Genomic DNA, 17,849 nt, shown 5'->3' with positions numbered 1-17,849 from the left:
ATATATATATATATATATATATATATATATATATATATATATTACCATTCATCTATTCATATAATTCCTTTTCATTTCATTTGTTTGTTTCGTTCATTTGCATTCATTCTTTAAGTTATTTATTGACTTCATTAGTTGTATTTTTTTATTCTTAGAAAATCCTTCAGTCAGCTGGCGATCCTGATCTGAATGCGAGTTGAAAAAGATGAATTAAGAAGTAGGTCGAACCACGGATGATGGAACAGGTTAGAATGAAGTGAAAGAATGAAGATTGACGTCATCTGTGTATGAGAGAGAGAGAGAGAGAGAGAGAGAGAGAGAGAGAGAGAGAGAGAGAGAGAGAGAGGTTTTATTTTCTTAAATAGAGAAAGTCATTTACAAAACGTAAGAACGGGAGGGGAAAGCGACAGCCCATGGTGCTCCAGGGTCGTACGTTCGTGATCTGGGTCGTACCCTCGTGCTTTGGGGTCGCACGGTCGTGCTCCAGGGTCGTACGTTCGTGACCTGGGTCGTACCCTCGTACTTTGGGGTCGTACGTTCGTGACGTGGGGTCGTACCGTCGTGATCAAGAGGCCGGTGGTGAATCATGTTCACTCAACCTTGAATTTGATATTCTTCATCCCTGAGTTAATGGTTGGCCGCCTCTCCCTCGCTGAACCAGTAATCCTTGTGTGGCTTTCCAGATTTATGTGTGTGTGTGTGTGTGTGTGTGTGTGTGTGTGTGTGTGTTGAGTCAGCAGTGAGGAGCTTGTAATAAAGGTACCTGTGCCTCGATGTTTTTAGTCAAATATTATCAATATGATTTTTTTTTTATCTATCAGGTTGTGTGATGGACCTGAGGAAGAAAATGACAGCTGCCTCGTCTACTCACATCACAAGGTAAGCTTAATGACGTAGATATTCCAGGCTGTCTGATGTTTATATTGATTTCATCTCTTGCCTTTCCTTCCTCTCTCTCTCTCTCTCTCTCTCTCTCTCTCTCTCTCTCTCTCTCTCTCTCTCACTGTAACCTGTGCTGTTCATCAAACTCTGTACAGATTGTAGTTTGATGTTTCGTGGATATAGAGGTAAGTTGTTTGTGTTCGACAGTAGAATTATTTTAGCTATGATAGAGGCCAGGTTGTGACGTGAAATAACAAAGTTGTGATTCCTTTTGTGTGGTAGTGAGGTACTATAATCGAAATCCTTGAAAATCAAATTGGTCGAAAAGCGAAATATTAACATAGGAGCGTTATTCTTTCTTGCGTGTGTTTGTTTACGATTTGATATAACATAGAAATTATGCAATGAAGTTTTTGGTCGTCAAAAACCAGGTAATGGAAGGTTGTACTCACCGATCGTTCTGTGGGAGCGGGAAACCATCTAGTGCCCAGGAGATGGTGGGTGTTGGGGTACCAGAGGCGATGCACTTGAGGGAGACACTCGGCCCAGGAGTGAGGGTTTGGCTGATGAATTTGTACTCGAGCTCTGGCGGCGAAGCTGTGGGAGAAGAGGACGTGATGTTAGAATCCTGTCATAACCCCCTGAAGCATAGGGGTACGACTTGACGACCCTTGAGTACGACTTGACGACCCTTGGGTATGATAGTAGAACCTTTGACCCCAGAGGTAGGCCATCATACTCAAGAGTCGTAGCCGTCGTTCTTAAGGTCGGACTTCCGTCTTCCTCAGGGGTCGTACCGTCATGTCGAGGATAGACTTTGTGCCCTATCAAGTCTCACACTTGGATCGTGTTTACGTCTTCAAGGAGGACCTCCTCCAACTGTCACGTCGTGCTATACTCCAGGGTCTACACACGTTACCTCCACCTCCTGATGGCAGAATATCTTGCCTCAGGGGTCCCACACTGGGGGTAGCCATGCCATAGCCTGGGCTGGTGAGGGAGAGGGTTCTCGATCAGGGAGGTGAAGGGGGAGGGAGAGGAAGGTGGACTACGTATGTCCGTAGTTAGACATACCAGCGGACAGCCAGCTGAACCAGCCGACACCTTGTGACTCCGTTCGAGATTCCCTCAGGGGTGTCCACGTCCAGGGACATGTCCCTCACTGACGACATAATGAGCCTCCCGAGGGTGTGTGCGTCCAGGGACATGTCCCTCACTGGTCAGGCATATTTGAGCCTCGCAGGGATGTGTACGTCCAGGGACATGACCCTTCCTGACAGATATACTGAGTCTCCCAGGAGTTGGTGCTTCACCTCACTGGTTCATTACATCAGGAATTCGGTAAGTCTACCTGTGGTGTGATGCTCGCTAGGGGGCCACATTGCTCTCTCTCTCTCTCTCTCTCTCTCTCTCTCTCTCTCTCTCTCTCTCTCTCTCTCTCTCTCTCTCTCTCTCTCTCTCTCTCTCTCTCTCTCTCTCACACACACACACACACATCAAGATATATGTACACTCAAACTGCCCACCATAACCGACTCCCTGACATGTCCCACCTACTAAAAGTGTAATGTTATCAGATGTTACGCTCACTGAAGGGTACCATAGTAAAATGTTACGCACACTTCGGTCATAAAGAACGCCAACCACTGTTTTAAAAATACATTTATGTCCCTCGCCAAAATCCACGTTGTGCAGATTTGATAGTGACGCCACTTTACACTTCCACGCTAAAACACACCCATCTTTCCCTCCTGGTGTTCACATGAAAGCATTTTCACAGACACGGGAGAGGGATACACCTAAACACACGTTACGCTTGCTCGAGGGCCCTAGCGTGGCATCAATCACGCCCACTCAGGGGCCACTACAAGATATACAAGAGTAACAGTCATGGCGCCGTCAGCGGTTATCTCGGGCCGACCCATTTTTCTTCCTATATCTCCCCCAAATCCCTGAGGAGATAGCGTTGGTTGCTGGCATATTGGCTTCTGGTCCTTGCCTAGCCATCTGGAAGACCAGCTCGGGATAAACGATGCCTCGGGAGCGACAGATGGGTGTTTACTTCATCTGGGTTACTCATGCACCTTCATAACCCGAAGACCTTCAATAAACCGAACCTCAGGAGCCCGTTACTACGTATTTTGATTTCTTGTTCGAGACCCGATGGATTGAAGTAGGATTATATGAGGCTGGATAACCCCAGATTTGCGTTCCTCTATGATTGTAAGAGCAGTAGAGGGAGGGAGGTGGGATCACCGCTGTTCGTAATCTGTCGTCTGTTAACTGCTTTCTTGACCTCTGTATTTTCCCATCTGCATAATATGAGGGGCGGGCTCTATACTAGTGGGGCCCCATCTCTTGAACGACCCATGCCATCAAGTTGTCTTGTTAACCATTTTATAGCCCAGGCAGTTACCGTTCCTTTTCTAGTGTGTTTCAGCCATCCATCACCCTAGCGGTAAATCAGTTCTTTACGTCTTAACGAACCTTCTTCGTCTTTGTGGCCTCGGGTTCGTCTCGTGCTGCACCTTATGACGAGCTGTTCACTGTCAGCGTCAGCCAACTGATGTAGGAGCTTGAAGGCTGTTGAGCAGTCATTCGTCTCTGTTATCTCCTCAGTCATGAACTCAGTGTAGCTCAGCTGTGTTATACTCCATGTTGATGTTCTGTGGATCTTCTCAGTCAGATGGTTGTGCTTCTTTACGTGTGGACTTATGAAGCGTAGTCCAGTTTTGGTTTAATGTATTGTACGCATGTTATGAATAGCTTACCACACATTTCCCCATCCTTATACATGAATCCGGTTCAAATATACTACTATTACTACTACTACTACTATTACTATTACTATTACTATTACTATTACTACCACTACTACTACTACTACGACTACTACTACTACTACTCCTGTTACCACTACTATTACTACTACTATTACTGTAAATCTATCATCAAACAGTCAAACAAATAGAAAGATACAGACATTTGGACACACGTACAGCCACTCACTATTGTGATTAATTAGTATCACTTTTTTTTCCTTTCCAATAATGAATTTGTAAAATATTAGGAGAACGATATTTCATACCTTCATTGAGGCTCTACAGTTATAGGGATTCCAAGGATGGCGGGATCCTTCCTCTGCCCATCACGTAAAGGTCACCCATGGTGTCCAGTGATCAGGGGAAATGTGATGAACTTATGTGATTAATGATCTTATCATTGCCGGTGCTGGGCCTTTGTGACGTGGAGTATAAATGTATAGAAGACATTTTTGTTTATGCTTGAAGGCTCTTGGTAAGGACGTAAGTCCTCTTCAAGGCCAGACCTTGTGTGGAATCTAAGATTAGTTAGAAAAGTAAGAGAGAAGAGGAAGTACAATCAAATGTCTTTTTGGGAAATAGAAAACCTGCCTTGTCAAAAGGGTCGTCGTCGTTTGGGAGGGCACGATAAGGCAGAGAGTACTATAGCTCACCAGTCTTATTAAGGCTTAATGGATTGTTATCTCTTTGTGCAGACGTATTGCCAGAATCGAATACTCGTTGGTTCGTTCCTTGGGTCAGAATTCAAACCGATTCGTCCCTGGCTTCACTCAGCTTAGCCGAGCAAGACGCATCGGGTATTGCTCCCGCCATTACGACCCTGGTCTCGCCCACAGGCAGGGGTGAGGATCGGTCCCCTCCTGCCATGCAGAACGTGTCTCTAAGACCCATTGGTGCAGCACGGTGGACCCTGAGTGTGCCGGAGTGTCGTTGGAGGGAGATCCAGCACTGGGGTCAGGGTTCACAAAGCATTGCAGATCGATCAAGTTTAATTACTTCGTGTAAACGACCTGGTCTTGGATACCAACTTGGGTCGTGTTTTGAGGAAGGAGCAGTGTTGACGACTGGGACCTCCGCTCATTTACTTGAGTCATGTAAGTTACTGTAGGGGACGTGACTGGTTCAGGAAGGGTTGGGTACATGGCAGTAGAGTCTTTCCTTGTGAGTTGAACCTGACCCTTAAGGATCAAGTCCTATGCCAGGCCATCATACAGCAGGGTCGTTCCGTCGTGCCCAAGGGTCGTAACGCCAAGCTCAAGGGAATAATAATTCTTTTGTTTCGTTATTGTTAGTGGGCCGGAGGTCGTCCAGCTGAAATGAGGAAGAATATGGTAAATGACCTGACGCTTGTATAACTCATCGTTCTGCTGCGCCACTTGTCTGGTGTGGTACACCGAGTGAAGGGATTGTTCCATACTTTAGTTCGTCGGATTAGAATCTGAATTTTGGTTGATATTACCTTCCAGGCAACACGTCTTGCCTCTGACAAGGGTATCATCGTTGATTGTGTGAATGAAGATATATCCAGTGAGCTCTACCACTTGGGACTCTGGTAATATTGATGTTCCGAAAGATTATTTCCTGGGAACTGCAGCATCATCCAAATTCCATGGCATTTTGTAAAGCTCATATTTCCAAGGGTGTTTGGAGTCAGTCTGGTCTTGCAAATTTCGGTAGCTACAAATAAGGGGAAGATTTCTCTGCAAAGAGACGAAAATTGAGCAAAATGATCGTAAGAGACTCCAAGTATTCATATACTGATATGGTGAGCTTATCATAATAATGGTAAATGTGGTGATGAAGTAATAGAGTTGGTATGGTAACTGGTTGTTTGTCTGCATTGTATGATTACATTTGTATGAGACGTGTATGAGGGCGTTGTTAGGTTAGACTGGCACATGAGGTCGTCAGACTGACATATGAGGGCGCCAGACTTTCCTATGAGGGCATCAGACTTACATATGATGACGGGGCTGGATCAGACTGGCGTGACTGACGATAGAGTCGAATCAGAGTGGAATAAGACGACAGGGTCTGGCGGTCGGGTCAGCGACGCGCGAGAGAGTAAAGGTGACAGGGGCCAAGGGCAGTAAACTAGCTTGTCCGTCATCTCCTGGGCCAATGCTCGAGGGGCGCCTCAGCTGTCGAAACCCTCCCGTCGCGCGGACCAGCCAGGCGTGGGAGGAACGGAGGACCCTGTGTGCCCCAGAGGGCGCGGGAGGAGGAGGAGGAGGAGGCGCGGAGAGTGGTCGTGTGTGAAATCACGGGGCTGGGAAGTGTTGTGACGGGTGAATGATAAAATTGGGATACCAAGAGGAGATCTTGACGTGTGTGACGTGTGTTCGAGCCAAACACTGAGTAGATGTATGGCGAGCCGAGGTTCGATGCTGGGAGAAGAGGTGGATAAGGATATCTACAGAAGGTATATATATATACATGAAAGGGGGCTATTGTGGATGTGTAGGTAAGTAGGTAAGGATATAAGAGCATGGGTGGGTAAAGATTTGAAGGATGATCGGAAAGGATGATTTCCATGTGTTGTTTAAGAGGAAGGTAGTTATGAAAGATATAGTAAAAACAAGTGACTAATGATATATAGTAATAGGAATGAGAAGATATGCGAGTGAAAGCCAGTGATGTATAGAAAAAGCAGTCATGGAAGTATGATAGGTTGGCTGGTCGGTTGGCTGGTTGGTCGGTTGGTTGGGTGGTTGGTTGGTTGGGTGGTTGGTTGGTTGGTTGGTTGGTTGGTTGGTTGGTTGGGTGGTTGGTTGGGTGGTTGGTTGGTTGGTTGGGTGGTTGGTTGGTTGGGTGGTTGGTTGGTTGGTTGGTTGGTTGGTTGGTTGGTTGGTTGGTTGGGTGGTTGGTTGGTTGGGTGGTTGGTTGGTTGGTTGGGTGGTTGGTTGGTTGGTTGGGCTTTAGACATCATTAATTGCAAGGGTCATTAAGGCCGTTAACTTTACGCTACGTCCACCAACCGGAAAGTAGTTTATATAAAACGGGTTAAGGACCTGTGTATGGAAGGTTAACTTAGGCTGTGTTACATGGGCATCCTGTGGTGGTCCAGGAGTGTGGTTAAGTATTTCTGAGTTATGATGGATAAGTTTGGTGTGAAGCGAACGTAGAGCGGTCGGTGTTATTCATACTTATACATTTAGAAAACATTAATACTGGAAGCATAAAAGTACGTAGCAAAGTCAATGCATTGTGTTCTTTTTACCGTAATTATGAAGGTTTTTCCATATTTCTATATTACTGAAATGACAATAGGAAAAATATGGACTTTCATCACGGGTAAATTTTTTGTGTGTGTGTTCAAGCCAATTACCAAAAGAAAAATTGGCACTTTTGCGGTTTACTTGTAAAGTGTGTGGCAATGAATGTGTCCCATATCATAGAAACTTATTAAAGATGTTAGAAAAAAGGACAATTTTTCAATGAAAAAAATAAAATCATTACAAAGAGGAAATGAAGACCTGAACGTTGGAACATTGTATGGTGCAAAATATTTAACGTTAAAAGTGCTCTCATAAAATCTGCTCCAGATATTTTTCCTTTTTTGTGGGGGGGAAGGGGTCAAAGGGGCTCGTGGTTTTAGAAATATTTGAAGATACGAAAGATATCCAAAGGTAATTTCTCGAGTGTTATCTTCCTTCTGTATAGAAACATTAAGGGTATTTCTTTTTCTTAAGTGGAGTAAATTGATGCGTGTCTGAACTCATGTTCATAAACGGACTCCTAGCTGAATGGATGTGGAACACCCGTCAAACATGTGTTGAATGTGTACCATTTTTCCCCTGGCACACATTACCATTACCTTCCCACGTATATCTTGATACACCAGGTCGTCCCTCCCCGGCTGCCACGAATATAGATCAAATAGCCATGGTGACATCACGTACCCTTTGCCCGCCGTCACCTGGAGCATTACCGTTGCTGTCCGTGACGCATCGACGGGCCTTCCGAGGGTGAGCCCGCATTAGTTCGAATCCTGGATACGGCACTCGGTACTAAGTCAGCCCAGCTGCTCATCCTCCATAGGTGCTTACATGAGTATATATATATATATATATATATATATATATATATATATATATATATATATATATATATATATATACACACACACACACACACACACACACACGAACATAGCAGTCTCATGATACGAGAAAATGGAAGCACTCAGCTGGCAAGCTACAAATTCCATACTTCTTTGCTGACAGGAGCATCATATCTTCAAGAATCCTCCGGGGAAATTAACGTGAACAGACTAACCTCCTGAGTAAATATCAGCTGAGAATTTCCTCGTAAAGTAGGGAGAGTGCTGTCTTGTCTGCTCCAGCAGCAGCAGCAGCAACATGGGCCGAGGAAGCGACTTGCATAAATATCTTTTTATGAGGCGAGAGGAATGTAGTAGCTGGAGATTACTGTCTTAAACCTGCTGGCTGGTATAATGTATAGGAGGGCAATGGCTGGCTTGCTCTCTCTCTGTCCGTCTGTTTGTCTGCACTTTCTCACGCGCAAACCCTGACTTCATGGTAATATATTCAGGCATTTAGTCGGACGTACTCTCTCTCTCTCTCTCTCTCTCTCTCTCTCTCTCTCTCTCTCTCTCTCTCTCTCTCTCTCTCTCTCTCTCTCTCTCTCTCTCTCTCCAGAGCTAGATTATGAGTGGTCACCACAGTTAGAGATGCTCAGAGAACTCGCACAGAAAATGTATAAGAGGGAGCCAAGGATGGTACCAGATTTAAGACAGCTGGGTAATACTGAGGGATTATTGGCCATCGGATTGTCCATCATGGAGGAGAGAAGAGTAGAGGGTGGTTCGAACCTAACCTCTGAGTTTTTATACCAGGTTGATCATGTCAACAATGACCAACTCGTTGGAAGGTACAAGGGCAGAACATGAAGTTAGGCAAGAACCGTGTTAGAAAAGATGTAAACAAATGATTTAGCTGTAGAAGAGCAAAATGAATCATTGGCATAGAATTAGTAACGAACTTGTGAATGTGTACTGCAGGCAGAAGTTGGAAAAAGTCATGAGACATTGAAGAATGTTTAAGAGATGCGACCTCATGTCGTAAAGCTACGTAATTATATATGGGTATTTATTTTCACGCACGCCAGAGTATATTTGCTTTATTGACTATATTTATCATCTATCACTTTCAGCGCGGTTGCAAGCCCTTCCCAGCTAAAATGATAAAAGCAGTGTCAGTGTCTCTTCCTACGACGTTACATATCAAAATGGAGCTTCTCTGTGGTGTCAGTTAATCATTTCTGAACTAGATGTATAACACAAGGAAAAGGTGGACGCAGACCAGCAACAAGAGAGAGTTGAAACGTAGTATAATTGTGATGTGGTCAGCACGAGCGAGTCGGGGTCAGTTTTCTCTCTTGTGTACCCTGGACATAAGGGTCAGAGTAACGTGCATGGATATACCCCGTGGAGGAATGTTGTTCATCTACGTTAAGTGTTTTGTAATTGTGGAGTAACGCGATACGCCAGGTGTGTGTTGATAATGTGACACCCGCGGGTGTAGATTGGGGAGTTGTGGAGTGGCGGAGGGAGGGTCCAGTGTACCGTACACATGACCTGGGATGTTGGCCTTAACGTTGTTACTGTCTAGCATTGTCATCACCCACTCCCATCACTACTGTTACCACAGCTCCTGCTGCTGATGGTGATGGTGATGATGATGATGATGATGATGGTAGTGATGGTGATGATGATGATGATGATGATGATAGTGATGGGATGATGATGATGATGATGATGATAGTGATGGGATGATGATGATGATGATGATGATGATAGTGATGGGATGATGATGATGATGATGATGATAGTGATGGGATGATGATGATGATGATGATGATGATAGTGATGGGATGATGATGATGATGATGATGATAGTGATGGGATGATGATGATGATGATGATGATAGTGATGGGATGATGATGATGATGATGATGATGGTAGTGATGGTGATGATGATGATGATGATGATGATGATAGTGATGGTGATGATGATGATGATCGTGATGATGATGATGATGATGATGATGATGATGATGATGATGATGATGATAGTGATGGGATGATGATGATGATGATAGTGATGATGATGATGATGATCGTGATGATGATGATGATGATGATAGTGATGATGATAGTGATGATGATGATGATGATCGTGATGATGATGATGATCGTGATGATGATGATGATGATGATGATGATAGTGATGGGATGATGATGATGATGATGATGATAGTGATGATGATGATGATGATGATCGTGATGATGATAGTGATGGGATGATGATGATGATGATGATGATGATAGTGATGGGATGATGATGATGATGATGATGATAGTGATGATGATGATGATGATGATGATGATGATAGTGATGGGATGATGATGATGATCGTGATGATGATGATGATCGTGATGATGATGATGATGATGATGATGGTAGTGATGGTGATGATGATGATGAAGATGATGGTGATGATGATGATGGTAGTGATGGTGATGATGATGATGATGATGATGATTGTGATGATGATGATATGGAACTGTTGCTATATAACGAAGGATATCATTTCGTGTTATGTAGCGTCTTATCATCTTGTGTTATCTAACGTCTTTTATCAAAAGTTATTCTTGATGTCCCTTCAAGATATCGCAACACTTTAAGAAGCAAAACTCTCACTCACACAAAGATAACTTTTGGAAAAAGAAAAGAAAGTTTTTTTTGCAAGATTTTGTCTTATTTGCCTCTACAATATCAAATACAGATGATATAATTGTGTTCAGGGGTAATTGACTCTATATGCAAAATAAATCCAATTTTGCCTCGTATTTTCATTTCTGGCACAGAATGAATCATTAACTTTAAAGTTTTTTTTTTCCATAATTTGCTGCAGCCAATTATGGTTATTTTTATTTGTCGTCGAGGATTTGGTGGCAATCTGTTGATGAAATTATATTTACATACGTTGTTTTCATTGTTGTCTGCATGATTACGTGAAAACCCTTCGTTTGCTGTGTGTGATTCTGACTAGTTGAATGTTAATGAAATAAATGGGAATAAAATAATGGGGAGTTCCTGATTATTTTTGTTCGTGAGGGAAATGGAATTTAAACATGCATAATGTTGATGACGTGTGTAGTCATGTATGTTGCAGGTATGTGGGATGTTTCATGAGTGGTGTACGTCATGTATACGAAATGTGTTAGGATGGAAAAACATGTATGATGTAGTTCCATGATGTGACATGGGGAAAGTTACGAGATGACCTGATTCAGGTCACGAGATAACCTAGGGGTTAGGTTATGCATAAACATTGTTTATATTGATAGCCTAACTCCATGACTACGTACGTATAGGTATAGTATAAAGAGTTTAATGCTAAGCATTATTCTTAGTAACCAGGGAAATGCCATGCATCCTTCTCATACAAGTGTACATACAGGTAAGTATAAGTTCATGTATTTCAGGAACGTATCGTGGTCACTGCTGTAAAACTAACTATAAATCTGGGAAAGTATAATGAAGGGAGACTTACTTGCGATAATTTGCATGTACTGATTACTGCATAGTGAAGTACCCAGCGAGAAATCCCTGTATAGATTGCTCGATGCGATTTTTTTTCTCTCAAACGTCGGCACTGGCAAAAGCACCTGACAGGACCAGTATATTTGTGTATAAACTGGTCAGTCGCTTTTGAAAAAGACGTCAGTTTGACTATGAATATTCATGAAGAAGACTTGAAGGTTGTTGAAATATTGGTATGACATGACGGGCGAATATCCCAAAAAGGATATTCTGTTTTGTTTAATGCCAGAGTGGAGAATAGGTCAACCAATAGAACCCGGGATATTGGGATTTTGTAACCTCTTGAGGTCAACGGTACGATCCTTGAGCATGAGGGGACAACGGTCGGACCCTTGAGCACGACAGAACGACCCTTGATAACTACGTTACGACCCATGAGCACGACGGAACGACCCTTGATAATTACGTTACGACCCTTGAGCTCGACGGTATTACCTTTAAGAACGAGCGACGTTGCGACCCTTGGATATGATGACCAGGACTTTCAATTTACCCTTAAGGTTCAGGTCAGAGGTCACGCCATCGTATCTAAGTATCGCATGGTTGTTCTTAATGGTAGTATCGTCGCGCTTTGGGGTCGCACTGTCGTGCTGGGAGGTCGTATTGTAGTGCTGGAAGGTCGCACCGTCGTACTGTAGTGCTGGGAGGTCGCACTGTAGTGCTGGGAGGTCGTACCGTCGTACTGTACTGCTGGGAGGTCGTACCGTCGTACTGTATTGCTCGAAAGTCGTACCGTAGTACTCAAAGGCCGTACAATTTAAGGTTACATGTTGTGTTGATAACATATCTGTCCCAGATGTTAAAATCTGCATCGTTTCCAAATGATATTAGGCAATGCATTTTATACTCTGGTGACCAAAACAATCTTCTTCTTTCCTTATTTTCTAAAAATCAAAGAGATTGATCATTTTTTTCTTCATAGATGGTCTCATTCCGTCCGTCAACCAACATATATGAAAAACGACCTGAAATAAAGTATCTTAAATTAGTTCCATCTCTCGTTGTCTCGTCATACTCGCTGTTTTTTTTATACCTGACCAACACGGGGGGACGAATATCTGAGGGGAAGATGTCACGCCGAGACGACTCAAGCTTTAAGCTTCCCCTGGGTCCAATATTTGATGCATGACGCTCACCACGCGCACCCCAGCCTGATCGCTTCGTCACCCCTGCACACACACACACACACACACACACATGTGCTGGCCACGCCTCAGGTATATTGCCTGAGAGGTCGTTAATTCCTTCAGAAGGATGGTACGACCCTTTAGCTCGACGTTACGATCCTTGAGTATGATGACCTGGTCTTTTTTTCCACGTGACCTTTGAAAGGTGCCGCGTCAAAAGTCTGGCCATCATGTTGAATGATCGTACGTTCGGCCTCAAGTGTTGTACCGTCGTACATCGTGTCTCATCAGGTCGTTTGAAGTAGTTTCTCGTTATGCCATGTTATTGTCACGTGATGCCGCCCTCACCTCACATCACTTTTCATCGCATAGCATCACATCATCGCATCAGATCCTTCATAGCGCCACGTAACCGAATGCAATGCACATTAGTGTCACATTTTTTCCTTCGTTCAGCAGTCGCATCACATGACCACTTTACATGACGTCCTCACATCAGTAATCTTCACATCTGACTATATCATGACCGAATATTATTGGAGTACCTCACACCTCCTCACATGACGGTCCGTCACATTACACCCCGCCACATCAAAGCCCGTCACATTGCATGCCGTAACATGAAGCTGCATCACATCACAACTCGTCATAACCCATCCCGTAACATCTCACCGCGTCACATCACATCCCACAAAAGAAACACTTGAGCGCTTGACCAGGAGAGGGGCGGCCTGGCACTCAAACCCATGTTGGCTCTCACTAACTTCGGTCAATCCAAATTCTTAGATTCGTCTCAAGTTTTGGCGAGTTTGCCCGTGGTAGGGAAAAGTTAGCCAGCCAGAACTGGCCAATAGAGACTGCTGGATTTACTTTGGCTGTCCTGTGCTGTTGAGTAGACTGGAGAGAGAAAGGTAAAGTTGTAGTTCTTGGTCTAAATGATGAGCGAATTTGGTAGTCTTTGACAAACTGGGTTGGTTTCGTAATGTATAAATGATTATTAAACTTTAGAATATTTATAGGGAAAATATAAAACCAGAATCTTAAAATTCAAACCAGTTTTTTTTTTTTTTCTTTTAGATGTGATCCATTAGTTTAGGGACAAGATTGTAAGTAGAGTTGACTTACAATGCAGTGACTGGACATTTCTCTAAACTTAACTATTGTATTGCTTATTTACCACACTTACTGTATTCCTGCTCTAAGAACAGTGCTATTGTATTGTTTCCTCACCACACTCACTGTATTCGAGCATCGCCACACATCTGGTGTGTTCTTTCCTCACTACACGTGTCATGCATGTTCCTGCTTCGTCCACTCACTAGACCTGTACAGCGGAGCAGCATTGCCAGCAACAGCTGTAGACCTCACCACTAGCGCCGCCGCCCCCCCCCCCCCCCCCCCCCCCAACGTTCTCCATTAGAGACATTGGCAGGAACTCAGAAAGTTCGCCACAATTCCTGGCGACAGACATAGAAAATTTCCGACAATCGTTAACACTTCATAGGTTTTATTGGTTTAGTTATCTGGACGTTAGCGCGGACGACACCAGTGGTGTGGAGGTGTTGGAGACACATTGTGAGGTGCGGAGTAGTGAAGTGTAGGAGTGTGAGGTGGAGCAGTCAGAGTGTGGGGTACAGAGGTGTAGAGGTGCAGTGTAAGGTGTAGGAGGTGTGAGGTGTGTAGCAGTCAGAGTGTGGGGTACAGAGGTGTAGAGGTGCAGTGTAAGGTGTAGGAGGTGTGAGGTGTACAAGTGTAGTCGCCTCGAGAACAGTTATCCACCCAACAAGCCTCGTGTGTAACCAAGAATTCACCCTGATCGGGTGTGGGTCACGAGAACTCTTCTGTCAAGAACTGCTGTTGCTGCAGCATGGAGGTGGACAAGCTTAGGTACACATATGTAATTGCTTCACGCCGTTTATGTAACCGCAGTCGTAAACACACACACACACACACACACACACACACACACATATGTATGATTACCACATAACCTCGTAAAAATATGCTGACACGTACGTGTAAGTTCACACTTACGCAGACACACAGACACACACCAGGAGCTCATCAGGAAGGCCACCTCCACCTTCCTCCTCCTAAGTTTCGCTTCTCCTCCTCGAAAACAGTCGCTAATGAAATTTGTCCGGAAAACTGGTCTTTACCAGAATTACCTCCGGACAAAAACGGTCCTTTTCTTCGATAGAAAATTATGTCGCCGCTCCGTTCCAGTTTTTCCCCCTGGCGTGTTTGCTAAGTAAATCGCTTTCGCAATCAATTTTTGTTTGTTTCATTTTCTTCCAGTAGGAGTAAAGGAGGAAATGGTGGAGGTTGCAGGGGATGGGGAGAAAGGGATGGGGGAAGGGGGTGGGGGGGTATTGGGAGTTGATGAGTTGGAAGAGAAGGAGGAAATGGAGAAGAGAGGAGAGAAGAGTGAGGAGAGGTATTAGGAGGTGCGAATGAGGGGATAATTAGGAGGATGAGGACAAGCAAGACAGGGAAGAGGAGAAGATTAGAAAGACGGAGAAGGAGCATGAGAGAAGGAATAGTGGAGGGACGAAGAGGAGGAGGAGGAGGCGGAAGACGGATGAAGAGAGGAGCAGATGGAGTTAGGGAGGAGGAAAGGCGGGAGGATAGAGGGAAGAGGAGAATATGGAGGAAAGGGGGAACGAACAGGAGAAGAAAGGCATCCAACCAGGGAGGTAAGACAGCGGAGGAGGAGAGTGTGTAGGTTGAAGAGAAACAGCAAGAATGAAGGAAGGAGACGAGAGAGATGAAGAGAAGGAAGAAAAAAGGAAGGGCGTAATGATGTGGAGGAGGAGGTGAAGGAAGAGGTGGAATGGAGGGGGTAGGGGGGATGGAGGGGGTAGGGGGGATGGAGGGGGTAGGGGGGATGGAGGGGGTAGGGGGGATGGAGGGCAGGAGAATGAGAAGTTAGTGCGAGGAAAAACGTGGAACGGTACAGGTTGTCAAGCTTAAGCTGCGGACTGTGCCAGTTGTCAAGCTTAAGCTGGGGACTGTGCCTGTTGTCAAGCTTAAGCTGGGGACTGTGCCAGTTGTCAAGCTTCAGCTGGGGACTGTGCCTGTTGTCAAGCTTAAGCTGGGGACTGTGCCAGTTGTCAAGCTTAAGCTGCGGACTGTGCCAGTTGTCAAGCTTAAGCTGGGGACTGTGCCTGTTGTCAAGCTTAAGCTGGGGACTGTGCCAGTTGTCAAGCTTAAGCTGCGGACTGTGCCAGTTGTCAAGCTTAAGCTGCGGACTGTGCCAGTTGTCAAGCTTAAGCTGGGGACTGTGCCAGTTGTCAAGCTTAAGCTGCGGACTGTGCCAGTTGTCAAGCTTAAGCTGGGGACTGTGCCAGTTGTCAAGCTTAAGCTGGGGACTGTGCCAGTTGTCAAGCTTAAGCTGGGGACTGTGCCAGTTGTCAAGCTTAAGCTGGGGACTCAGCCAGTTGTCAAGCTTCAGCTGGGGACTGTGCCAGTTGTCAAGCTTAAGCTGGGGACTCAGCCAGTTGTCAAGCTTCAGCTGGGGACTGTGCCAGTTGTCAAGCTTAAGCTGGGGACTCAGCCAGTTGTCAAGCTTAAGCTGGGGACTGTGCCAGTTGTCAAGCTTCAGCTGGGGACTGTGCCAGTTGTCAAGCTTCAGCTGGGGACTGTGCCAGTTGTCAAGCTTCAGCTGGGGTCTATAAATTGTGGCGATGAATGTTGGGGGAGTGAGCTTCACACCTGAGCTGTGGCGGCCACTGGTGACGGATCACCTGCGGACGTGTTGTTATTTGGTGAGAGAGAGAGAGCGAGAGAGAGAGAGAGAGAGAGAGAGAGAGAGAGAGAGAGAGAGAGAGAGAGAGAGAGAGAGAGAGAGAGAGAGAGACTTTGAGTAGAGGAGGCGAGACGAAGGGGATTTTATTTCTTCATTATTATCAATATCAGTTTTCTTTAGCATTGCGACGTATCTTTAGTTCCCATTTTTATGTGCTGCACACGAGTCTGTCTGTATTGTTACTACGTCAGTGAAGCAAGACGACACAAACAGGGTCATTCTCCACGTACTTGAACCTCTCTCTCTCTCTCTCTCTCTCTCTCTCTCTCTCTCTCTCTCTCTCTCTCTCTCTCTCTCTCTCTCTCTCTCCATCATCTGAATACTGAACAACGTGGATATGAAACGTGATGCCTTCGCCCAAGTGCTCTACACGCTCCTGCTGTTGCTGTCACACAAGTGGAACATATGTCCCACCGAGCGTGCAGCGAGGGAGGGAAATATAAGATATGATGCACACTTGAAATGACAATATTTGCGAGTGGATGTAGTGTCAGTCTCCATCCATCTTGGTCGCAGAGACTTTCATTATCCAGTAGGTCTGGAGGGAGGCTCACAGACAGAGGAGGAAGCTGAAGATTCGTTATACAGACACATTTGACATGTAAATCTTGTATCCAGTTTGAAATATGATGTCGAATCCCTGGATGGATAAAGTCGAAATCAAGGCAGAAAATTAGTCGTCCTGATCTTGTAGCTTTAGCATTAACGAATAACCTTTGTGCTTCCTCATCGTGCATGATCTAAATTTGATGGAATCATAGAAACAAATTATTACGAGCTTCGCTGGTATTTTTAGGCGCCACTGACTCGAGAGCGAAATTGCATTGCAATATCTCTATCCTTGTCTGTTTGGGTTGCAGCGGGGGATCTTCCTGCAACTTTTCATCTGTACCGAAGGAAATAACATTGCAGTTCCTCGTACACATTTTGACACCGGCGTCATAACGCTGGAATGCAGGGGCCGTGTGGCCAACACAGAAGCAAGATGTGTATATAAGTCAAACCTTCGTGTCCTCCAGGTAACAAGAAAAGATCACCGTGGAAACAGACAGACGGACGCAAACCACGTAGATCTGACTCCAGGAAAGACGGAAAGAAAAACGTGAAGGAAGAGAAATGAGAGAAGATACGAAGAGAATTTCTCTCCCCTGTCAGCGAGGGGTGACGAAGCCGCGTCTCCTTTCCCTGTGGAGAGGACATAACAAATGAAGCCAGCAAGTTTGATATTGACACAGGAACCGACGTTGACAAACCTCTGACGTGTTTTGTGGAACCATAAAGTCAGAAATCATCTTCAGGATGAGTCACTCAGTCAGGTTACGAATGTTCCAAACAACGAATGAGGTGTGAGGTGCTGTTGGCTCAGTACACAGCAGCTGTCTTGCTGCTTGCTTTATGAATATTTGAAAGCAAAGACAGTTGGACGTGAACAAAGCAAGGAAGGGAAATTTTGATGTGTTTATAAAGTCTTCCATCATCCATGTGGAAATGATGATTGATATCTGACTTAATGAGTTCGAAACGTCGGCCTATATCACTCAGATCACAGTACCAGTCTTGTGGTCTCCAGTAATGCTA

At 44.9% G+C, this 17,849-nt stretch overlaps 1 protein-coding gene across 6 annotated transcripts in view; it reads right to left on the bottom strand.

The window, feature by feature from the left end:
* LOC139754211 (cell adhesion molecule Dscam2-like) overlaps nt 1-17,849 on the bottom strand; it is a 543,290-nt gene that overhangs the window by 146,298 nt on the left and 379,143 nt on the right. For all 6 annotated transcript variants that reach the window (XM_071671457.1, XM_071671454.1, XM_071671455.1 and 3 more), the window contains exon 10: nt 1,335-1,479. In XM_071671457.1, coding sequence (XP_071527558.1) covers nt 1,335-1,479 — 145 coding nt within the window. The remainder of the gene's footprint in view (nt 1-1,334; nt 1,480-17,849) is intronic.

Source organism: Panulirus ornatus, chromosome 16 (genome assembly GCF_036320965.1).
Source record: "Panulirus ornatus isolate Po-2019 chromosome 16, ASM3632096v1, whole genome shotgun sequence".
Taxonomy (NCBI): Eukaryota; Metazoa; Arthropoda; class Malacostraca; order Decapoda; family Palinuridae; genus Panulirus; species Panulirus ornatus.
This window is presented reverse-complemented; position numbering and strand designations above follow the sequence as displayed.